Source organism: Adiantum capillus-veneris, chromosome 9 (assembly GCF_014529385.1).
Source record: "Adiantum capillus-veneris isolate H3 chromosome 9, ASM1452938v2, whole genome shotgun sequence".
NCBI lineage: Eukaryota > Viridiplantae > Streptophyta > Polypodiopsida > Polypodiales > Pteridaceae > Adiantum > Adiantum capillus-veneris.
In genome coordinates, this window is record NC_140939.1 from 164,826,088 (window position 1) to 164,849,738 (window position 23,651).

The 23,651-nt window shown below is 44.3% G+C and overlaps 1 protein-coding gene across 2 annotated transcripts in view; it reads right to left on the reverse strand.

Annotated features, from left to right (window-relative positions):
* LOC147451522 (transcription initiation factor IIF subunit alpha-like) overlaps positions 1–23,651 on the reverse strand; it is a 67,944-nt gene that overhangs the window by 20,757 nt on the left and 23,536 nt on the right. The window contains exons 2-5 of one of the 2 annotated variants that reach the window (XM_086520410.1): positions 18,392–18,547; positions 18,094–18,239; positions 16,815–17,182; positions 16,579–16,694 (exon numbers count right to left, since the gene is read on the reverse strand). In XM_086520410.1, coding sequence (XP_086376536.1) covers positions 16,579–16,694; positions 16,815–17,182; positions 18,094–18,239; positions 18,392–18,547 — 786 coding nt within the window. The remainder of the gene's footprint in view (positions 1–16,578; positions 16,695–16,814; positions 17,183–18,093; positions 18,240–18,391; positions 18,548–23,651) is intronic. The other variant, XM_086520411.1, reaches the window with a different exon arrangement.

Sequence of the window (23,651 nt, forward strand, 5' to 3'; positions counted from 1 at the left end):
GATAGGATGATCTACATCAGGCACAGGTATCCGTGATGGCAGAGCCAGAGTACGACAAAGAGGGCAATGTCCTGACGGATGGGGACTTGCTGTCACCAGCGTGTGACTACTATCTATCCTTTTTGTTGATTTCTTTCTTATTATCTATTTACTTTCACTTTTTGGAAACACCCCTCGGGAAATCTAACTGCCCTGCATTGCATAGCTAGTGTGGAATTGTCCAGAGGGAGTCCGGGCCTGAGGGCAAGAGAGCACTAAGGTTGGACAAGGACTATGGTTAGCCAAGTGGGGTCATTGACTAGCCAAAGTGGAATCCTTTGCTACAAAGGCTACATTTCAGTTCTGGATGTGGCCGCAGTGTACAAAGAGGGTCGGATGACCTAGAAAGATACAATGGCAGCATCTCCTAAAATTTAGGGAACTGCTATTTTGGGACCTGAAAATGTCTTCGCGTCATTACGTGCAGTTTGACATGGGGATCATTTTGTTACTCTGTGGCCAAGTCAACAGAGGCTGCAGGTGAGATATTTTTAGACCCGAGGGTCTAAAGCGGGAAAATGCACAAATGAGTGACACTTGGCACTTTGAGGCCAGTTTACTACTTATAGAGAAGGCAAAAACGTGATTTATAGTTGGGAGACTCATTTTGCAAGTCTCTGTCACAGGTTAAGAGCTATGGAGTGCTTGCTTTCCCTCTTATGCACAGTGCGGTGCCAGGAGTGATGCCCTGCACGCTACGCACTGCCCTCTCTCTCCCCTTTGGCAGTATGTTATGCCCCTCTAGTGGGCTCTTCATTTGACCAATGTACAGTTGTGTGGGTTCATGCGCGATTGCCGAGGCAAGAGCCTCTTGCACAGGTACTGGATTAGCTAGCGGCTAATCCCCCCGCAGGTACAGGTGAATTCGGAGAGGTTTCACGCCAGAAATCTCGTCCAATTCAAAGGGCAAGTAGCCCTACAGGTGCGGGAGCTCGAGGACTTGCTAGGGATGCGACCGGCACGCGAAACGGAGCCCGAAACAGTGAATTACAGCCTGCTGTGTATTTTTGCAGGTTTAGGGTTTTGGCCCTAAACGGACCCTAATACCCCCAGGAGGTTCGGGGACGCAAGGGGACCGCTGTACAGGTGATCTGGCGCATTTTCAGGGCTGAAAACAGAGAATTCAGCGTGCTGCAGATTCTCGCCAGGTTTTGTAAAGTGCCCGTATGCGTCGGGAAAGTCGGCCAATGCGTGGGAATACTGACCGTGAAGGGTTCTAGTACAGTTATGCTGCCGAAATCGGGCTGGAACAGTGGAAATTCAGCCGAGTTTGTGCGGGGCAGCTTGTAGGAACCACAGCATTTATTCCCTCTTTTGAACAATAAAGAAATACCGAAAGGGGCGCCTAAGTTAGGGGCCAATCTGGTGTCCGTCTACTCATACAGGTGCAATCTAGCAGCCTGTATCCCTCTCCCCTTTGTTGTGTCTTGAAAGTACAGGTAAAATAGACGACTAATAATGGGTGAAAGCTAAATCAAGGTTTAAAGTAAAGTCTACCGCCCTTTTTGGATTGAACAGGCCGGTTTCATGGTTCCATCGACGGGATTAAATCACTTTTTCCCATAGAAGTGAGCCTTGGTCAGTTTTGGGCTTGAAGACACAGGGATCATAGACCAGACACAGGGAATTGTAATTATGGCTGACAGACCAGATGATGTGACTGAAGAGGTTTCCTCTTCACAGGGTCAACAGACACATGAAGTGGGTGAGTCCTCAAGACCACCACAGACTGATGATGATATATTCAGGACCCAGTTGGCTACTGCTGTGGCTATGTTCACACAAGTAATGCAGAACCCAAGGTTTTTAGCCTTTCTGCAACCTCCTGTTCCGTCTCAGCAAGTTGGGTCACTGGATCATATTCAAAAGCCTGTTAAGGCTCGAGCACAGGTGATTCATACCGCACAGTCAATGGAAACACCTGTACACTTGATGGAGAACATGCAGTCTCCACAACCTGTGCCTAAGGTGCAAGAACAGGTGGCTGAGATGCCAGTCTTTCAGGTTGTACCAATTCAGCCCGCCACCTTTCAGCAGCCTATAGCTGGTTCTAATGGGCAGGGAAGCAACCTACAGGCTATGCAACAGGTCTTCCCACCACCTTCAGTACACCCTGGCTATTTTGGAGGTGGATCCGTATTCCAAAGCATGGCTGGTCATGCAGCTGGAAACCAGTTTTATACGCCAGGAACAGTGTTTGCGGGTGCTCAAACGATGATGCCTAACCCCATGTACAGTGTCATGGGTATGCAACCAGGGTTTCAAAGCACTCAGGGACAATTTGGGATGCCACAAGCAAGTTTTGGTATGGCTGGAATTACAAATCAGCAGCCAAATATGGCATTTCCAGGTCAAGTTAATAGCGGCCAAGGAACACAAATGAACCCTAATAGTGTTCCCATGTTTCAGTCACTTCCATATGACAATTTAACGCCGCTGGAGAGGCCAACTCCGTACAAAGAAGGTGGCAAAGGAGTGTCATTCACGACCTTTACAGGGTTTGATGACAGGAAGAAGGCTCTTTCATTCCTCCAGCAGTTTGACAAGGCCTATGCAGGGGGAAACTTTACAGAGGCTTCAAAGGTCCGCAAGGCAGCCACTTTCTTGACAGGGAATGCGGGACAATGGTGGACAACTTTATTGCTTCAAGGGCAAGCTCCGTCCCCATGGATTTACTTCAAGCAGATTTTTGCAGCAGCATGGTTATCTGATGATTTCGAAGCAGATGTCATGACAGAATGGCACCAGCTAAATGCTGCCACTTGCAGAAATCTGGATGATTACAATCGGAAGTTTTGGAAAGCTCTACTTCCAGTAACTTCCTATAGGTTTGTGCCATTGACAGAACAGATAGAAAAATATTGTTGTGGCCTACCCAAAGGATTGAGAAAATACTGCACAAAGACAAAAGTCACTACTTTGACGCAGCTCATCGAGGTAGCAAACACTGGCAATGGTTTGCTCAAGGGAGAAGATTTTGAATTTAACACTGGCGTCAAGGCAGGATCAGGCAAGAAAAATTCAGCCAAGAAGCACGTTCCCAATGAGGCTCCTAAAGGGACTCAGGAGTCAGCCAACGCAGGGAAAGATAAAACTACGGCTGAATCAGAAAAAGGATCAACAAAGAAATGAAAAAGACGTTTTCCTCGCAAGTCAGAAGAGCAAAAGAAGGTCCTGAGGACAGAAAACAAATGCTTTATATGTGAGCAGCCTGGCCACATTGCTTACAACTGTCCTACAAAGAAAAGGCCAGCTGATTCTGATGACAAGGAAGACAAGAAAGGAAAGAAGCCCATGGCTGGTCTAGTGCCAGATATGGTGGGCGACAAGCCAAATTCAGATGCAAGTGAGCTTTGCAGAGCATGGGGAAAGGTTAGGGATCAAACAGTGCTTATCTTCTTTGATCCAGGTGCCAAAGCCAACTTCATTTCCCCAGAATTGGCTTCAAAGTTGGGAATCAGACCTGAAGAGATGGGGTATACAGCAGAGGCAGGTTTGGCATGTCCTGGCCATACAGAGGCTGTGACACCCATCATCGGAAAGTTGCGTCTACATATCCAGTCCTATGTAGATGCTGAAGAATTTTACATCATGCCACTGGACGGATGTGATGTGTTGTTAGGTATTCCTTGGTTATTTCGTGTACAGGGAATCATGGATGCCTACAACAAAAAGATCACTGTACAGAGCAGGGGAAAGACTCACATTCTGGATGTAAAGCTTAAAGGGGAGTCTATTCCTACTGTATCAGCTTCTGCTATTACTTCTGTAATGAAAAAGCATCTTTCTGCGTACTTGGTTTTTGCACGTGAAGTGTCAGATTGTGATGAATCAAATTTATCTGTGCTAGATAAAGAAAGGTCAATGTTTTTACAACAATATAGTGACTGTTTTTCCGATTCATTACCGTCTCAATTACCGCCAGAGAGACCCGAGGACCATGCGATAGATTTGGTGTCAGGCTGTAGCCCACCAAATAAGCCTCCGTACAGGGTTAGTGCGGCTCAGCAGAAAGAGATAATGGGCCAAGTACAGGAGCTGTTAGAAAAGGGGCTGATTCAGCCCAGTTCATCTCCATTCTGTTCTCCAGTGTTGTTGGTGCAGAAAAAGGATGGCTCATGGCGTATGTGCATCGACTACCGTGCACTGAACAAGAATACCATCAAGAATAGGTTTCCTATACCTAGAATTGATGATATTATGGACAAATTAGAAGGAGCAGCTATGTTTAGCAGGATAGATCTAAAGAGTGGGTATCATCAGATCCGCATTAGATCAGAGGATGTGCACAAGACTGCTTTTAGAACAACGTTTGGCCTTTACGAATTTTTAGTGATGCCCTTTGGTCTCACAAATGCTCCTGCTACGTTCAATAGGATGATGGACAGAATTTTCCGTCCACACCAGCAGTTTGTTGGTACATTCTTTGATGACATGATAGTCTACTCAAAGAATGAAGAGGAGCATAGGCATCACTTGGCCATTGTGTTCAAAGAGCTACGCAGTCATAGGTTGCTCATCAATGCAAAGAAAAGTGAGTTTTTTCTGGAAGAGATTCACTTTCTGGGACACATTGTCTCAAAGGATGGTGTCAGAATGGATCCTGCAAAAGTCGAAGCGATCAAGTCATGGCCAAATTTGAAGACGGTGCATGATGTCCGAAGCTTCTTGGGACTATGCTCCTATTACAGAAGGTTTATCCGAAATTTCGCTGAGATTGCTTCACCTTTACATGCTCTTCAAAAGAAGGCAGTCACCTTTAGATGGACACAAAAAGAGATTTCAGCTTTTAATCTCTTAAAGGAAAAGATGACTTCAGATCCAGTCATTGTGTTGCCAGATCTTAGGAAGTCATTTGTTGTCCAGTGTGATGCGTGCGGTAGTAGCATTGGTGCAGTGCTAATGCAAGATGGCAGGGTAGTAGCCTATGAGAGCAGGATTTTGCAAGGGCCAGAGATGACCATGCAGGTCTATGAGAAAGAGTTACTGGCTGTGATTCATGCGCTCTTAAGTTGGAAACACTCCCTGCTAGGTGCAGATTTTGTTGTCCAAACGGACCATCAGACCTTGCGATACTTCTTGACACAGACAAAGTTATCTGAGAAGCATATGCGATGGGCAAATATTTTGTCCATGTTCCATTTTCAGATTGTGCATGTGGAAGGCAAGAAGAACGTTGTGGCTGATGCCTTGTCAAGGAAGCCACAAATTTCAGCTGTGTCAATTCCTTATCATCATGGACTTGATGATATGAGGGAACAGTATGAAAATGATGAAGATTTTGCAAGGGTCTTCAAGCAACTAATGGATGGACAATGTCATGAACACTATCTTCTTAAAGACGGGTTCATGATGATGCATGGCAGATTGTGTGTCACAAAGCCATTGCGACGCAAAGTTATGGAAGAGAGTCATGTCCCACCGTATGCAGGGCATCATGGTATCGATGCTACAGTTAAAGCGGTTGAGACATTCTTCTATTAGCCTACATTGAGAAGGGATGTGGATGCCTTTGTGCGAGAATGCCTAATATGCCAAAAGGTCAAGTTTGACAGGCAAAAGGCACCAGGGTTATTGCAACCCCTACCTATTCCAGATAAACCATGGGAAAGTATTGCTATGGATTTTATCTTTGATCTTCCGAGAACGCAGACAGGAAACGATGGTATTTGGACCATTATTTGCAGATTTAGCAAATAGGCTCATTTTATTCCTGTCAGGAAGAAGATAAAGCCAGATCAGATGGCACGCTTGTTTATGAGCAATATTTTCAAGTATCATGGCATGCCACAGTCGATTGTTAGCGACCGTGATCCACGCATGACAAGTTTGTTCTGGAGAGGCTTGTTTGAGAATATGGGCACCACGCTCAAATTCTCTTCGTCATTTCATCCTCAAACAGATGGGCAGTCAGAAGAGGCAAATTCTACTGTCCTAGATCTGCTGAAGTGCTATGTGTCAGAGCATAAAGGAAAGTGGGAGCAGTATTTGCCATTGGTGGAGTATGCATACAATAATACAGTGCATTCATCAACTGGCAAGGCACCTTTTGAGATAGTTGAAGGTGGCAAGAAAGTTCCTCCCATACTGCATACAAAGGACAAGATATTTGAAGCAGATAAGTATGTTCAGGACATGGATGAAATGTACAAGAAGGTCAAAGTGGCCTTAGAAAGGACTCAGGCAAAGCAAAAGAAAGCAGCTGATCGTCACCGTCGTGAAGTGGTATATTCACTTGGTGATTGGGTGCTTTTACGCTTTGAAAAGGCAAGGTTAAAGAAGATGAAGGGCAAGGAAAGACTCTTTCCAAAGCTCAGCATGCGTTATTATGGGCCTTTTCAAGTATGCGACATAATCAGTGATGTTGCATATAGGCTGAAATTGCCTGACAGTTGGAAGATTCACAATGCGTTTCATGTGAGTCTTCTCAGACCCTATGTGGGTGATGTGCCAGAAGATATACCAGCTGAAGATCAGCCGGAAGTCGAGGAACTTGACGAAATCTTGGTCCCTGAACAGATTTTGGCACACAAAGAAAGGAAAGTGAAAGGCAAGGTTGCTAGGCGTTACTTGGTAAAGTTCAGAAACTATCCACCAATGGATGCTAAGTGGATGGAAGAAGGTGAACTTGCAGAGTCACCAACTGTGTTATCACTTTACCTGGAAGCCTTCGATTTGCAACCTACCTTGACCCCTTGAGTTTCAAAGCTAAATGGATTGTCAGTGTGACAATGGCTTTTGAAACAAATGATGTACATGGTATTTAAAGTGAGCTCAAATCAAATACCTGTTACATGAATGTTAGAGCTGTACAGATTGTCAGTTTGGCAATTGCTCTTATGGAATGTCCAAAAGTTTGGTTAGTGCTATAGAAGTGAGTATTTCTTGTCAGTCTGTCAAGGATACAGTGATTGCTTCTATTAAAGAGTACATGTGTAACTGCATTCTTAAACTGTCGGTTTGGGTATGCTCGAAAGTGTTACGGGATCCAACGTGTACTATAAGACAGTGGCAAAATGTGCAGCTACCATTTTGTCATTGGAAAGTTAGTGACTCAAAGCAATGGCAGAGTGCGAAGCTACCACTATGTCATTGGGACAGGGTTCACACGCAGGCAATACATGAGTCGACGAGGTGTTGAATACACCAGGGTTGACAATGAGCATGTATGTGTCGTATATGTGTCGATAGGTGTTGAATACATCAGTGTTGACAGTAAGCATGGACGACATAGATGCAAACGAGGACGTTTGAGATTTCAAGAGGGGGGTATGTCACCAGCGTGTGACTACTATCTATCCTTTTTGTTGATTTCTTTCTTATTATCTATTTACTTTCACTTTTTGGAAACACCCCTCGGGAAATCTAACTGCCCTGCATTGCATAGCTAGTGTGGAATTGTCCAGAGGGAGTCCGGGCCTGAGGGCAAGAGAGCACTAAGGTTGGACAAGGACTATGGTTAGCCAAGTGGGGTCATTGACTAGCCAAAGTGGAATCCTTTGCTACAGAGGCTACATTTCAGTTCTGGATGTGGCCGCAGTGTACAAAGAGGGTCGGATGACCTAGAAAGATACAATGGCAGCATCTCCTAAAATTTAGGGAACTGCTATTTTGGGACCTGAAAATGTCTTCGCGTCATTACGTGCAGTTTGACATGGGGATCATTTTGTTACTCTGTGGCCAAGTCAACAGAGGCTGCAGGTGAGATATTTTTAGACCCGAGGGTCTAAAGCGGGAAAATGCACAAATGAGTGACACTTGGCACTTTGAGGCCAGTTTACTACTTATAGAGAAGGCAAAAACGTGATTTATAGTTGGGAGACTCATTTTGCAAGTCTCTGTCACAGGTTAAGAGCTATGGAGTGCTTGCTTTCCCTCTTATGCACAGTGCGGTGCCAGGAGTGATGCCCTGCACGCTACGCACTGCCCTCTCTCTCCCCTTTGGCAGTATGTTATGCCCCTCTAGTGGGCTCTTCATTTGACCAATGTACAGTTGTGTGGGTTCATGCGCGATTGCCGAGGCAAGAGCCTCTTGCACAGGTACTGGATTAGCTAGCGGCTAATCCCCCCGCAGGTACAGGTGAATTCGGAGAGGTTTCACGCCAGAAATCTCGTCCAATTCAAAGGGCAAGTAGCCCTACAGGTGCGGGAGCTCGAGGACTTGCTAGGGATGCGACCGGCACGCGAAACGGAGCCCGAAACAGTGAATTACAGCCTGCTGTGTATTTTTGCAGGTTTAGGGTTTTGGCCCTAAACGGACCCTAATACCCCCAGGAGGTTCGGGGACGCAAGGGGACCGCTGTACAGGTGATCTGGCGCATTTTCAGGGCTGAAAACAGAGAATTCAGCGTGCTGCAGATTCTCGCCAGGTTTTGTAAAGTGCCCGTATGCGTCGGGAAAGTCGGCCAATGCGTGGGAATACTGACCGTGAAGGGTTCTAGTACAGTTATGCTGCCGAAATCGGGCTGGAACAGTGGAAATTCAGCCGAGTTTGTGCGGGGCAGCTTGTAGGAACCACAGCATTTATTCCCTCTTTTGAACAATAAAGAAATACCGAAAGGGGCGCCTAAGTTAGGGGCCAATCTGGTGTCCGTCTACTCATACAGGTGCAATCTAGCAGCCTGTATCCCTCTCCCCTTTGTTGTGTCTTGAAAGTACAGGTAAAATAGACGACTAATAATGGGTGAAAGCTAAATCAAGGTTTAAAGTAAAGTCTACCGCCCTTTTTGGATTGAACAGGCCGGTTACACTTGCTCTCTTCAACGGAGTCTTTATCTGCATCTGATGATGATTTTTGAGGATGGGACCATCACATGGATGATGGGCTAGCTTAGAGCTAGCTATTGAGTGTTTTCTACTACTATATAGACTTATTTTTTGAGTAGGATGGTTTCATTTATGACACTTGTACGCTCTCTGATAAGCCTTTTATTATAGCCTGGGCCCTGTAGGCTATCACCTATGGTACTTTGTGTATTGGTGTGTTCATTGTTCACGGTTATTTCAAATCTCATTCGAGCTTTGATATTCTTGTTCAATCATCAATGTCGTCTTAACTTTGACGTCTCTTGCAGTAGTTACGCAGTATGTGGTTGCCTTGCAAAACATGTTTTCGAATGTCTCTGTAAGTTGTTGCCTTCTCTCTTGTTTTTTTTTGGAAATGTCCTAAAAAATTTACTTTGTGGTTTTTTTACAAGAGTACGTATTTTACGTACATAAAAAATTTTCCTGTACTGTACGTACATATACGCCATGTACAGTACGATCTGTACCACCTTGGGCCTAGTTGAGAGTTGCTTCTCTGGAAGAACTTGCTAGCATGATGACATTTGTGCATACCAGCACGATGTGTCGCCCTGTAAAGCTAACTGTTTAGAGAGAGAGAGAGAGAGAGAGAGAGAGAGGCCCTCCATGATGATAACAAATTGCTAAAACGAGCAACCAAGGATGATCCGCCCTAACATGCCCTCGATGGAAAGGCCCGAGGCACACAACTGCTACAGCCATCTGCTCATGTGTAAGGTGCAACAACAGAAGTGAATGTTGATATTGCTCAAGATGAGTGCTCCGAACTATGCTCAAGGGTTCCTTTTATTTACAGAAGGGAGAGCCTTCCGTTCCTTTAGAGAGAGAGTGCAATGATCCCAAACAAAGTGAATGCTACTGTGAATGAAGGTGCTGCGACTGAGAGAAAGAGAGAGAAGAATACGACACCAGACAGTCCTCAAACCCTCCTCCAAGGGCCCCTCTCTCGATGGCGAGAGAGGTCTATGCTATAGATTGCACAAATCTGGTACAATGGTGTTGATGCAATGGACTTGATGCTATGATGCTCGGAAAAGGGCTAAGTCGATGATGACGGCGACGACGAAGGCGACGACCACGGTGACGACTAATGGCTGAAATCTGAGATTTCTGCTATGGTGATAAGCTTGACCAAAAACGCTACCTGCTCCGCAACAGAGGGCTGGAATCTGGCTGAATTCGGAGGCTGAAATGCTAGTGATCTGGCTGAATTCTGAGCTGAAAACACAGATGATCCTTGGCTGAATTCAGAAGCTGAAAATGCTGATGATCCTTGGCTGAAAAAAGATGATGTCTCGCTGAAACGCTGAGGATGGCTGGCTGAAAACGCTGAGGGAGACTGGCTGAAAACGCTACTGATGACGGGCTGAAAACGCTGATGAGGCCTTGCTGAAAACGCTAGGAAGTCTTGCTAAGGAGGGGGGACTTGCTGAGGAAGAAACGCTAGAGGGCCTGCTGCAAGAATGCCTGTGCTCTCTTCGATTCTCCTACCTCTACTTAGTGACTGTCAGGTTTCTTTTATATTTCCTTAGCAATTTTCCCTACTTACTTTTCCAACAAAAGTCGCTTATTAATAAATAAGTGAAACATGTGTATTTTGGAAAAAAGGGTTCTATGCTTTGTAAAATGCTCATGATGGGTACTGAATGCCATGCTAATGATTATGTTGTGTGCAATCGGAGGATATGCAACTAATCTAAGTGCCAGGACATGCACGGCCCGCGCACAGGCTCACAAAGGTGCCTGAACACTTCCTAGGCTGACCTGAACCCTAGACCTGAGATAGTTTGTCCACATGCACATAGGGTTAGATGTACACGTGACATTCCCTCCTTTTCAAGGTGAGGTACTGGTACCGAGCTGTATGGCTTCCTTGTAGTCTGCCAACAACTCTGGATAATCTCTGAAAATTTTTTCATCAATCCACATTGCCTCGTGGGTTCCTCGATCCTTTAACTTCAAAAAGTATTGTCGCACTTTCTTCTTTGAACCATGGCGAAACCGATGCAACAACACTTGCTCCGGCTCCATGACTTCAGCTTAGTCGATGATCTCGCGTTCTTCTTCGGAAATGTCCTTTGGAGGTGTACCCTGAAACACTTTCAACCAAGAAACATGGAAAACGTCGTGCATTGACCATGAGTTAGGCAATTGTAATTTCATAGAAACCTCATTGATCTTTTTAATGACAGGAAATGGACCATACATTCTGAAAGACAACTTAGGACACTTCTTTCCGACTTACTTAAAACGTTGCTTCATGATTCTCAAATAAACCCAATCCCCTTCCTTGATAGAAACATCCTGACGATGCTTGTTAGCCTATCGTGAGTAAGACTCCTTAGCCTTGCTTAAGCGAAGCTTCACACTCTCAGAAATCTCATCCAACGACTAACTTTCAGCATTGGCATCAGGCATTTGATTGACCAAGCGAGTCAAAAGTGACTGGAACGGATGGCCAAAAGCTGCCTTATACGGAGTTCTACCAATGGCGACATAGGATTAAGAGTCATTCAAAATTGCTTGGACCAATGGGAGATAGAGCTTCCAATGAGACTGTTGATCATGCACATATGACTTCAAAACATCAAAAGCCAACTAATTGTAAAATTCTGTTTGACCATCTGATTATGGATGAAAAGCCGATGAAAAATTGAGCTTCATGCCAAAATTTTCATAGAGAGCCCGCCAAAATTTGGACGTGAACTTAACATCCCTATCTAAAACGATTGACTTTGGCAAACCACAGAGGGGGTACCAATGCTTAATGAACAACCGTGCTACATCTTGTGCAGTGACTGTGCAGTGTGGCCTTAAAAGGAATCAACATAAAAAAATTGTTGAAACGGTCAACAATTGTTAAACATTGAGTATTCCTTGAATGCAAACTAGGTGGAAGGTTAGTCACAAAATCCATAGAAATGTCCTGAAAAGGCCCGTCGGGAATAGGCAACGGTAGCAAGAGGCCTTGCTGCTTACCCCGAGGAGCTTTTACCTTTTGGCAAATTGTGCACTGTGTGACATAATGAAACACATCTTTTCGCATTTTAAGCCAATAAAAGAATCTTTCTATTTTTTCCAAAGTAGTGTTCATTCCCCTGTGCCCACGCTTGAGAGAGTCATGAGCATCGTGCAATATGGTTGTCCTGAGAGAGGGCGACACACATAGACGGTGACGAAAATACAACAAACCTTCACGAATGAGATAGTTGTTGGGCCCTTGGGAAGCAAGAGCCAGCAATCATTGCTTACCAAACTCGGAATCTGCATGCTGGTTCTTCATGCTGTCAAAAGATACACCCTGAATAGAAACTATGAATCTTGACTCAAGGGCCAGGATCTGTCCTTTGCAACTTAACCATCTGCAACAGGGTTAGCTTTACCAGGCACATACTCAATCAAACCACCAAATTGCTCAAAAAATTGTGACCACCGTGCTTGGAGATCACTCCAATGTGCACTAGGCATAGACTAGAGCCACTTGAGGGCTTGATGATCTGTGCGAATTGTTAACTCTCTACCATACAGAAAATGCTTCCAATGCTTGAGAGAGTGAATGACAGACAGAAGTTCTTTGTCATAAACAAAATAAGTCTTTTCTGCACTATTCTTTTCTTTTTGCATGCTTGCTCCATGGCAGCGCGTTGCGCCTCTTGTTGTAGCATCATGTCCATCATCGACTTGACCAAAGCCTCCATAGGATTTGGTGCAACCCGTGGCGTAGATGGGGATGGGGGAGGATCGGGAAAAAATCCTCCTGGTGGAGAAACTTCTTCGTCACCCACTCTCATCACCTTCACGCAAAGCTTCAGGTGACGACCATACATTGATATCTTGGGTACTTAAGTTCTCGAGGAACTTGGGTTCTTGAGGTTCTTGAGTTCTTGAGGTTCTTGGGTTCTTGAGCTTGCAATCGGTGTTGAAGAAGGGTTTTCTCTTACCCGAGCTCGACTCTTCCATGCGGGCGCACCCCTTGGCGGCCTTGCGCTCACACCAAAATTACTTTTTCCCACCTCACGTCGATTGGCCGCCCGCTAAGTGCACGGCCTGCTCTCAATGAGTGAAAAGAGGAACAAGGGGAGGCCGGGCAAGCCCTTCTTTCTTGGGTTACCTGTCACTCTTCAAAAACATGATTAGCAATCGACACGCCCAAGTGGACTTGGGTTACGTACGACCGCAACAAGGAAAAAAAAAATATTGTGGTTCTTTTCTGAGTGATACACAACATTGCCAAAAGCTCTGATACCAATGTAAGGTGCAGCGGAAGTAAATGTTGATATTGCTCAAGATGAGTGCTCCAAAATGTACTCAAGGGTTCCTTTTACTTACAGAAGGGAGAGGCTTCCATTCCTTTAGAGAGAGAGTGCAATGATCATAAACAAAAGTGAATACTATTGTGAATGAAGGTGTTGAGACTGAGAGAGAGAGAGAGAGAGAGCGAAAACTACGACGCCAGACGGTTCTCAAACCCTTCTCCAAGGGCCCCTCTCTCGATGGCGAGAGGTGTATGCTATAGATTGCACAAATCTCGTACAATGGTGTTGATGCAATGGACTTGATGCTATGATGCTAGCAAAAGGGCTAAGTCGATGATGACGGCAACGACGGCCGTGATGACTAATGGCTGAAATCTGAGATTTCAGTTGTAGTGCTAAGCTTGACCAAAAACGCTATTTGCTCTGCAACAGAGGGCTGGAATCTGGCTGAATTTGGAGGCTGAAACGCTAGTGATCTGGCTGAATTCTGAAGCTGAAAACGCTGATGATCCTTGGCTGAAAAACGCTGATGATGTCTTGCTGAAACGCTGAGGATGGCTGGCTGAAAACATTGAGGGAGACTGGCTGAAAATGCTATTGATGACGGGCTGTGAACGTTGATGAGGCCTTGCTGAAAACTCTAGGGAAGTCTTGCTGAGAGGGGGGGTCTTGCTGAGGAAGAAACATTAGAGGGCCTGCTACAAGAATGCATGTGCTCTTTTTGATTCTCCTGCCTCTACTGAGTGACTGTCAGGTTTCTTTTATATTTCCTTCCTACTTACTGTCAGGCTGAGAGGGGGGGTCTTCCTGAGGAAGAAACGCTAGTGATCTGGCCGAAATCTGAAATCTGCAAAACGCTGAATTTTTGCTGATCTCTAACACTGTGTCGGCGAGGACGGCGATGGCGACGACGCGACGACGATGCGCTGAAAACGCAGATGCTGAAAACGCCGGAATCTGCAAACGCTAGGCTAAGTGCTGCAAACTGAAAACGCCAGGCTGCTGTTGATGAAAAACGCTAGGCTGAATCTACTCCAGAAACGCTGATGGAGGGAATCCAAAAACGCTGGCTGTTTCTGTTGGCTGAAAACGCTAGGGCCTTCTGCCGGTCTTGCTGAGAAGGTGCACTGCAAGTTGCTGAAAATTCTGCTGCCTCTTCTACCAGAAAGAGCTAGCGCTAGGTTTCTTTTATAGATACTTAGCAAATTTTCCCTACCCAGTTTTCCAACAAAAGTCACTTGTTAAATAATAAGTGAAAAATGAGTAGCTAGGGAAAATGGATTTTGTGCTCTGTAAAATGCTCATGATGGGTACTGAATGTCATGCTGCTGATCATGATGTGTGCAACCAGAGGATATGCAACTACTCTAAGTGCTTGGACATGCACGGCCTGCGCACAGGCTAAAGCTGACCTGAACCCTAGACGTGAGATAGCTTGTCCACATGCACAAAGGGTTAGATGTGCACGTGATAGCACCCCTAGGGGCTGCCCCAATAAGAGGGGCCTGGCTGGGCTCTATCTACCGTGCCTAAGGTGGTACCCCCCACCCACCCCCCCCCCCCCCCCCCCCCCCCCCCCCCACCCCCCGCGGCTCCCTATACAAGGTAAATCCAAAGCTGCCTGAACCACTCCTCCAACCCACGATCTAATAAAATAGGGGCAAATAAGAGGAAAAGGAGAAAGGGAAAGAAGGGCCCATAGGGATCAAGGGAAAAGTATGCCAAGGATGGGGGAAAATAGTCCCAGCTTGCAAGAGCCTCTATGGCCACGGAATGAGCCAAAACCCCGAGCTACACATGGCTGGAAAATCTTGACATGAGAAAACTACCTTACACTAGCCGGGCATAGCCACAAAACAGCCCTCACTCTCTACTACCTGTCCCTAAAAAATACCGGGACCTTCTAGACAAATCCAAAGAGATGCCAACAAGAATAACACAAGGCATCTCTGATCAACGTAATCCACCACCCTAGACAAAGGCCCCAACTCCATCTCTGAACAAACTATGAGATTGACCCCATATCTCAAAATATATTGGGCATCACCATATGTAATGCTCATATATCTCTCGCTCTAAGTCGTATAGCTTGCATATCACTCCTCTCGGGGTACCAAGGTGTCTCTATCTATACAAAGGCAGGAGGTTTGTACCTATCCTATGGTACATGGAAGCAAGTCATGCGAAAGGTGTGAATCCCTTTATCTCAGCCATAATATAAATCCATCCTCAGCAATGCAAAGAAAATGCTCTTTGAAAAAGCCCATTTTGTTCTAAAACTCGCAGAGGAGTACAAAAAGCATTGCAATTGCAATTGAAACCAGGCTAACATTTGTGCATACCAACATCTAGAGTCTAACCCCATGGCTAGCTGTCGACGAGACGACTCAAGTAACAGTTTAGCATAACAATGACTTGGCGAGCCATGTATGCAAGATACCAATCTAGTAAGTGCCACAACTACGATTTGTGTAGCTATCACTAAAGTGGCTATTTTTATACAGTTCTAGTTGATGAATGATCTAGTTTTTAAATACATGCACATTTGAACTGTTAGTTAAGTAGTGGATCCACAAGAAAGAAATATTTTGGATGCATCAGTAGGAGAATGACATAGAGTACCGTCTTTTGGAATGCATCATTCTAAAGGAATGACTAGAGGGCTGTAGAAGGGAATGTCTTGCATAGCAGCCAAGCTACAGGATGAGACGTTTAATACGCAGCGTACAATGCGCATACTAGACGTATTTTTGAGGATCAAAAATAAAATACGTCAACTTGGTTAGATATGACAAATGGAGCGGGATCATGCACCTCCTCAATGACTTTTCAATGGTTGACCATAGCATACACAAACAAGCACCATGAAGCTCTAAAATACAATTGATCACCTAGCAAAAGACATTACAATAGACTACGTTCTGAGAAAAGGAAAAAAACACGTAGAATCAAAAACATTATGAGACGTACTGTACGTTTTTATATGTGCCTGTATTTATAATAAAACATGCTTATTTTAACTGCTATGATATCTGGTAGGCCACCTGGACAGGTACTTCTGATGTATCACATCTGGTATGTGACTCAGAGCACCTAGAAGGTGTAAAGAGTTTGGAGGTCATCACCTAGTAGTCAGCTTCCAATTAGTTAATGTTTTGCACCACCTAGTTATGTGGTGGTGGCCGGTTCCATAATACTTTTATGACTCGTGCACAAGTACCCCTGCTTTATAGGTAAATGCCCTGTGCACTTGTTATACAACCTAAGGTAACCTATTTTATCAGGCATACAATGCTTTGCATGTAAGCAGTTTTAAAATACATGGAAGGGGTGATTCCCACCCACACAAAGAGGTGACTACGCATGTGGCTAAAAATGAAAACGTTTGATGTTGAACCCTCAATGTTGGCAACTAAGTTAGAGTTTCATGAAGTTTTTTGTCGAAAACGTAGCAGTGCTTGAAAGTTTGATATTTAACCTGCTTGATCTCAGGAGGAGCAGGTAGGTCTGGACCATTATCTTCTCTCTCTTCTGGGTCATTCCCAACCGCTTCATCATCATCCGTAAAAGTCTCTTCATGTTCCCAGTCGTCTCCTATAACAATGCAGACATAAAATCAGACCTACCAGAGACTATAAATGCCGGTTTGTTTACATAACACAATTTTCCCAATTGCAAAACCTTTTTAAGCAGCTATATGAAATACAGGACAACCTCTTTCAGGCTCTTCATCATCTAATTCGCGATCATTTCCTCTGGCTGGTTCCTCTCCATCTTCATCTCCACCCTTCTTATTCATGCCAAGTCTATTTATCATGTTCGCCTCTTCATCTGCATCCTCTTCGCCTTTGTCAGAAAATGCAGGATCATCATCATCATCATCAGCCCTCCGCTTAAAACCACCACGACCCCCACTTCCTCCAGTTATTTTCTCAACTTCACCAAAAGCAGCCGCGCCTGTATTAGCAGCTTTCATGAGCCAGCGTTGATAGCCATCCGCAGTTTTACGTCTATTCTTCATTTGCTCCTCTGCTTCCTCCAGGGTTAACTGCTTGTAGTTGGTAACTTTGTGAAAATTGTACCTGTAGATAAAGCAGCTAATGTCTTCTGCACCATAATGTCTCTATTTAGTTGCACAATACAACACATCCCTTGGGATTAAAAGAAACAAGAACTCTAGGAGTAACACATAACGGGACAAATAGAGATCCACAAGAATGTAAGCAGTATAGTCAGTAAGGTTCTGCTGTCAACACACAGAAGTGAGATTAAGCATGCTAGCCAGCAAAATTAATGCTTACTAGTTGCCACTTTTCATGATTATGAGCTATGCAAATAAGATTCCTACAGTGCATATCATCTGTCTTTATTAGCGATCAAAAAAGCAGCAAGATGCAGCCCACTGGAAACATTCAATTACAGATGATTTTCAGAATTGGTACTCTCTAGTACCAAACGGATACTGCGTAATACCAAGATTGTTAGTGTGCAGTAATGGCTGAACATTTTTACTTAAACCTGGTAGTGTCGGTGTCACATTCAAAACACCAAAAGTTTCCTCAGTACAATGAGGACTATAAAGACCATATTTTTTTAAACTCAAACACAAAAGGCTCACAGATGTAGGAGTTGAGCCAAAATTTACATTTATGACAGCATTTAAATCAAAAAAGAGTGGGACATATTTGATTCCTTCTCATAGCTAGGAACATAAACCTCGTTGTGAGCTTTTCTAACATTGTAATCACTAACATATCATCATGGTGTGTCAGGATGTAATGATTCCAGGTTTGAGAAGCATGAGTCTTTTGCATAAATTTGTAGAATTAGCAAAAATGATCCTGGAAGCACAAGATCTTTGCATAGATTTGCACAATTAGCGAATATGTAGGTTCTTCTGAAACTGGATTATGGTTGAACAACCACAATGCAAAATTCCATAACAAACACTACTACTGAATGCACAATCTTCCTATAAAATGTTAGAACATACCATGCACCTGCAGGCATGGCAAGAAAGTCCCTCCCATTCATCACTAAAAGGTAATAAGAAGCCTGTTGTCCACCCTCTAGTGCCCCTTGAAATGATATTTGCCCTTGATCATCATTCAGAAGCCAAGACTTTCCTTTGTACTTCTCCTATTCATACAAAATGGGCCAATACAAGGCATTAACATCCACTACTTCATGAACAAGACTCCTATACAAAACAGCCAGTCACCTTAGCCTGCTCAGGCCATAATTCATTACTTAAAATGTAAGTTACAATTAAATGTTAAAAAAGTACATACCCGGAGAGCCTCTGTAACTTGCCGACCTTGTAAACCCTCACGGTGCATGGTCCATTTTGGATCACTCCCCTTTTTCTTTGAGAAGGATGGCACACCTTGCAAAAATCTACTAACAAAGAAAGGTTTGGTGGTTGGATACGCCTTGACATTATATTCCTGCAAGGATCATGAGTTACGTGAGGTTAAATTATGAAAATAAATGCTATAGAATTAGATGACAAAACAGATTTGTGTTTTTCTTGCAGAGCACAGGTCAAAAAACAGTTCACGAGCACCAAAATGGGGAAGCCCATAGGTTTGCAACATCTCATCTCCTCAGATACCACAAATATATCCACACAATCCCCGAGCCATAAGCCCCTCACGAGCACCAAACTGCCAAATATGTGAGCTTTATATGTTCACAAGCAAAGTTTGTCTAGTCAACTTGCAGATCCTAACCGAGGGGCCTAAAACATAGAGCAGAAGGAGAAGCGCACAAGGTTTACCAACTTACAGATCTTCGTCGAGTGGCCCAAATCATATATGGGTTAGGATTAGAAATCCTGACCCTCGACGATTTACACAATCCAGCCGAGGGGCCTAAACCCTGAAAAAAGCAGATCATACACACACAAACACAACTAAAGAAGATGACGTGGTAGGCTGAACGGACATCTCCGCGTTTACGCTGACAGCTAATCACGTGGCAAAGTTGTACAGACAACCCACAGGGCGCTTGATTTTGGACCACCAACGTTTTAGAACATGCTGTTTTTCATGTAACTGCTATAGGGCCCTTAAATATGAGATGTGGGCTCTCTCTCTCTCTCTCTCTCTCTCTCTCTCTCTCTCTCTCTCTCTCTCTCGTTGGCATTCTACCGCCTGGAGAAGAAGAGCAAAGCCACATAATTGTACCCTGTTGGAACAATATAAAGAAATGGTAGATCGACAGGGAAAACATCCTTGAAATCAGTCATGATTTCTTGCATAAGGGTGGACTCGTCAAAATCTTTTCAACAGAAGAACATGAAACATTTTTACGAAATTCAGTGACTGTTGTACCAAGTACTAATGAATCAAACCATGCAGATGGTATACACCAATAAAAGTCGACATCTGAAGACTTTGTATCCTTTCACATTTCCAAAGCAATAACATGGTATTGCAAACCTATATTTACAGAAATCTGATTACAAAGCGAAACAGACACATGAGACATGTCCTGTTTAACAAAGACAAGAGAGCGATGTACATAGTCTATATACAATGTATCTTGTTTATCATAAAACCATGAAATTCCTAAGATAATATCTACTCTATTCAGGCACATGATGTAGAAATCCAAGTTCTCTTTGTACTTAGCTAGCTCGAACGTCAAATCAAGAACCATTTGATTCCATATGAGAACATTGGCACGCAGTTGCAGTTCTCGTCATCATTCCACTTACAGACTGACGGGCAATTTGAGATTGCCAATTCAGTGGTTTTAGATTTATTGAAGTCTTGTATCTCGGATCAGAAGACTCAATGGGAAAAGAACTTACCTTTGGTGGAATTTGCCTACAATAACAAGATACACTCTTCGACGGGGAAGACGCCATTTGAGATTGTTGAAAGTGCTGCGAAGGTTCCATCCTTCATGAGCACGAAAGATTAGATATTTGAAGCGGATGAATATTCGCGAGATTTGGATACGGCTTTTGCCAAGGTTCGCGAGACTTTGCAGGAGTCTCAAGAACGACAGAAAAAGGCAACGGATCGCCATCGTCGCGACTTGAAATTGAAGGAGGATGATTGGGTGCTCTTACGTTTTGAGAAGGCACGCCTACAAAAGAAGAAGGAAAAGGAGAGGCTTTTTTCAAAGCTTAGTATGCGATACTACGGACCTTTCCAGATCACTGACAAGATAAATGATGTCTCCTTCCGATTAAAACTGCCACTTGGAGGATTCACAATGCATTGCATGTGAGTCTCTTGAAACCTGTTAAGGGTAATGTGCCTGATGATGGGGAGCCTGATGAGCAACCCGAAGTGGAAGAAAACGAGGAGATCCTTGTTCCTGAACAGATTTTGGCACATAACGATACGAAGAAAGGTAAAGTCCGAAGGCGGTTCTTGGTTAAGTTCAAGAACTTTCCTGCATTTGATGCGAAGTGGATGGAGGAGGAGGACGTAGCAGATACTCCTCGGATTGTGAAACTTTACCTCGATGTTTTGGTTTAGCATAGTCTACTCCAAACGGAACCCAAAAATTCAGCTTGGCCAAAGATCTGGTGTAGTGGGATGCACAAGAGGGGAGTTACTCCGCTCCTTTGTCAACAGATGCCTTGATTTTGATACTAAAGTCACTGATGTCTCTTTGAGCTTCAGGGATACTGAGAGCTGACAGTATTCTGCTGGATGACTTTATGAAATGGAATTCCTGATTATGATACTAATTTGTCCTTGACTTCTTGTGAGTGCAGGAACTGATAGACGAAATGACTGCAGCATTTTGGTCTACTTGATCTCGCATAGACATGGTTGCACTAGGGGTTAGTCAATCGGACATCGATGAGGTCCCGATTGGACCTAGATGTGATTGCTAGCTACATTGCCGATAAATCATGGTCTAAGATCTGAATGAATGTTGAATGTCATGTGATGTCCTGTGATGTCTAGTGATGTCCTGTGATGTCGTGTGATGTGACTGTCGATTTGGTACATGTGCTAGATGTGTGTCCCTAGTACGTAGGTACTAACAGTCAGTGTCTGCTACGACGGTTTATGGCTTTTGTCGGTTTTGCAAGCGTAATCGCGGTCGATTACAATGCTTTCAAGAGGGGGGTATGTCACAAAGTGATGATGTGGTGGACAGCAGAAACCCTAATTTCTACCAGAAACCCTAAAAAAACCTGTAAACCCTAATTTCCGGAAATCGCGGAGGTCAACTATAAATAATAAATTTTTTTAAAAAAAGGGATATTTTTGAGCGACACAAATCTCAGCTTTTGGCCAAAAAAGCATAATTGCTTTTTATTGCTCTCATTGAGAGAGAGAGAGAGAGAGAGAGAGAGAGAGAGAGAGAGAGAGAGAGAGAGAGAGAATTTGCTTTTGCTTTCAGAAACTCTCTGTGAGAGAGGGAAAAGACTTTTGCTTTCAGGGCTTTTGATTTTGAAGCTTTTGGGGCTCTGCTTTTGGACATCCCTTGTAACCTTTAAATAAGTGGTGAGGCCTTCACTTCTCAACGCATCTGGACGCAGAGTCTGAGAGTGAAACCCTAGCCACTCTCTTGTACTTTGATCTGATTAATATAAAAAGAAATACCAAAAGGGGCGCCAGTCTTTGGGGCCAATATCTCTAGGCACGGAACTCCGCCGGGCCAGTGTACATCTATTGTGATATGTGACTTGTTTTGAAGTGGTTATTTGGTGCTGCCGCGGTTGATTCTTGACTTGGAGTGTCCAAGTCTGTTACAGAGGTGATGGGCATGACAGTAGCGAAGAAGAATCTCACCACCAAGGAGGTTTTTCAGACCCTCCTCCTTCCCCATCTACGCCACGGTTTGCACCGAATCCTATGGAGGCTTTGGTCAAGCCGATAATGGACATGATGGCACAACAACAAGAAGCGAATCATGTTGTGATGGCACAACAAGAAGCGAATCGCGTTGCGATGGCACAAGAAGAAGCAAATCGCATTGCCGTGGAGCGTGACCGCCAAACCAGACAGGAAACCTTGGACCACGAAGCGTGCTTGGCAGCCGAGGAACGAAAAGAAAGAAAAGCACAAAGGAAGGAGTCGGCCGAAGAAAGACGAGCAGCCTTAGAGGCCGATCGTGAGGCACAGAGAAAACTACGCATGCAAGAATTGGTTCGACAGGTTCTTGCCTCGAAGTCCAAGCCAGCCAAAGATGTTGGTAGTTCATCAAGTGGCGCAAGCCGAGATTCGGACTCCAACAACTCAGTCACAGAGAAGTTGACTTTTAGTAAGTATGATGGTAAGATGGATGCTACTGTTATTCATTCTTGGTTGCACCAATTTAATGCTTATTTTGCGACAACTAAGAAGACAGGCAATAGCAAGGTTTTGACGGCAGCCATATACCTTGCCGATGATGCCATTAATTGGTACCACGCATGGCAAGAGGCACAGTTGGCCGCGCACCTAGAGGAAGCCAACGAAGACGCGCCCCTTTCCTTCAATTGGGCCCAAGACAAGCTAAAGGCACGGTTTATGCCACCCCGGTACCTCGCACGATTGAAGGACGATTTGCGCGCTCTCAAGAAAAATGGTATGCCAGTTATGTCTTTCTCTAATCGTGTTTTGCAGCTTGGCACTCAATTACACAAATCGGATGCGGAGCGCAAGGAGGCATTCCTTTATGGATCGGACGAGTATATCAAGTTTGATGTGGAGGTACTTGATCCAATCGATCTCAACAAGGCGGTAGCGATTACTCTTGCACAGGAGATGAAGCACAATAAGGGAAAGCCTAAGGAGAACAAGACCTCTCAAGGAACCTCTCAGACTTCTTAGAATTCGCAGAATGGTAAGAACGGTAAGAATGGTAACTCTTCTAGCCAATCTTCCTCTAATTCCTTGGAAAAGAACTCTAAGAATGAATCTAAGGGTAAAGCTAAGGCACCTGCAAAACCTAAGCTAACCACGGATGAAAAAGCCGCACAAGGAATTGTAGGAGGGTACATAACGGCTGAAGAACAAGCGATTTATGCTAAGGAAGGTAGATGTTATCAATGTCACGTCAAGGGTCACATTAAGAAGGTGCGTCCTAAGACAGCCCCACCTAAAGAACCTAAGGCACCCACAGCAACCACAAGCACTTTAATGAACCAAACTGAATCTTCTCATGTCTCTGGCACACACATTGATGAGTCTCTCATCAAGTGTTATGGTCATGTAAAGGGTCAATGTTTTGTCATATTGTTTGATCCAGGCAATATGCATGATGTGATTAGTGCCTCTCTTGTTGAGAGAGCCCGCCTAGAGGTTAGTCAAAAATCTCCTCTCGAGATCTCTGGCTTCGCTCCCGGTATGGACTCTCTCATCACGAAAGAGTGCCTTGATGTGTTGTTTACAGTTCAACAAGCTGCTTTCCATAGGAAATTTCTCGTGTCTCCTCTTTCAAGATGTGATATGCTTTTGGGCATTAGATGGTTTCGTGAGCATAACCCTCTCATTGATTGGGAGGACAACACTCTCACATTAAATACCAAGAGTGACTCTCCCATGATCATTCGTGTTGTGGAGGGTCTGCATTCTTTGCCTCTCATTTCTC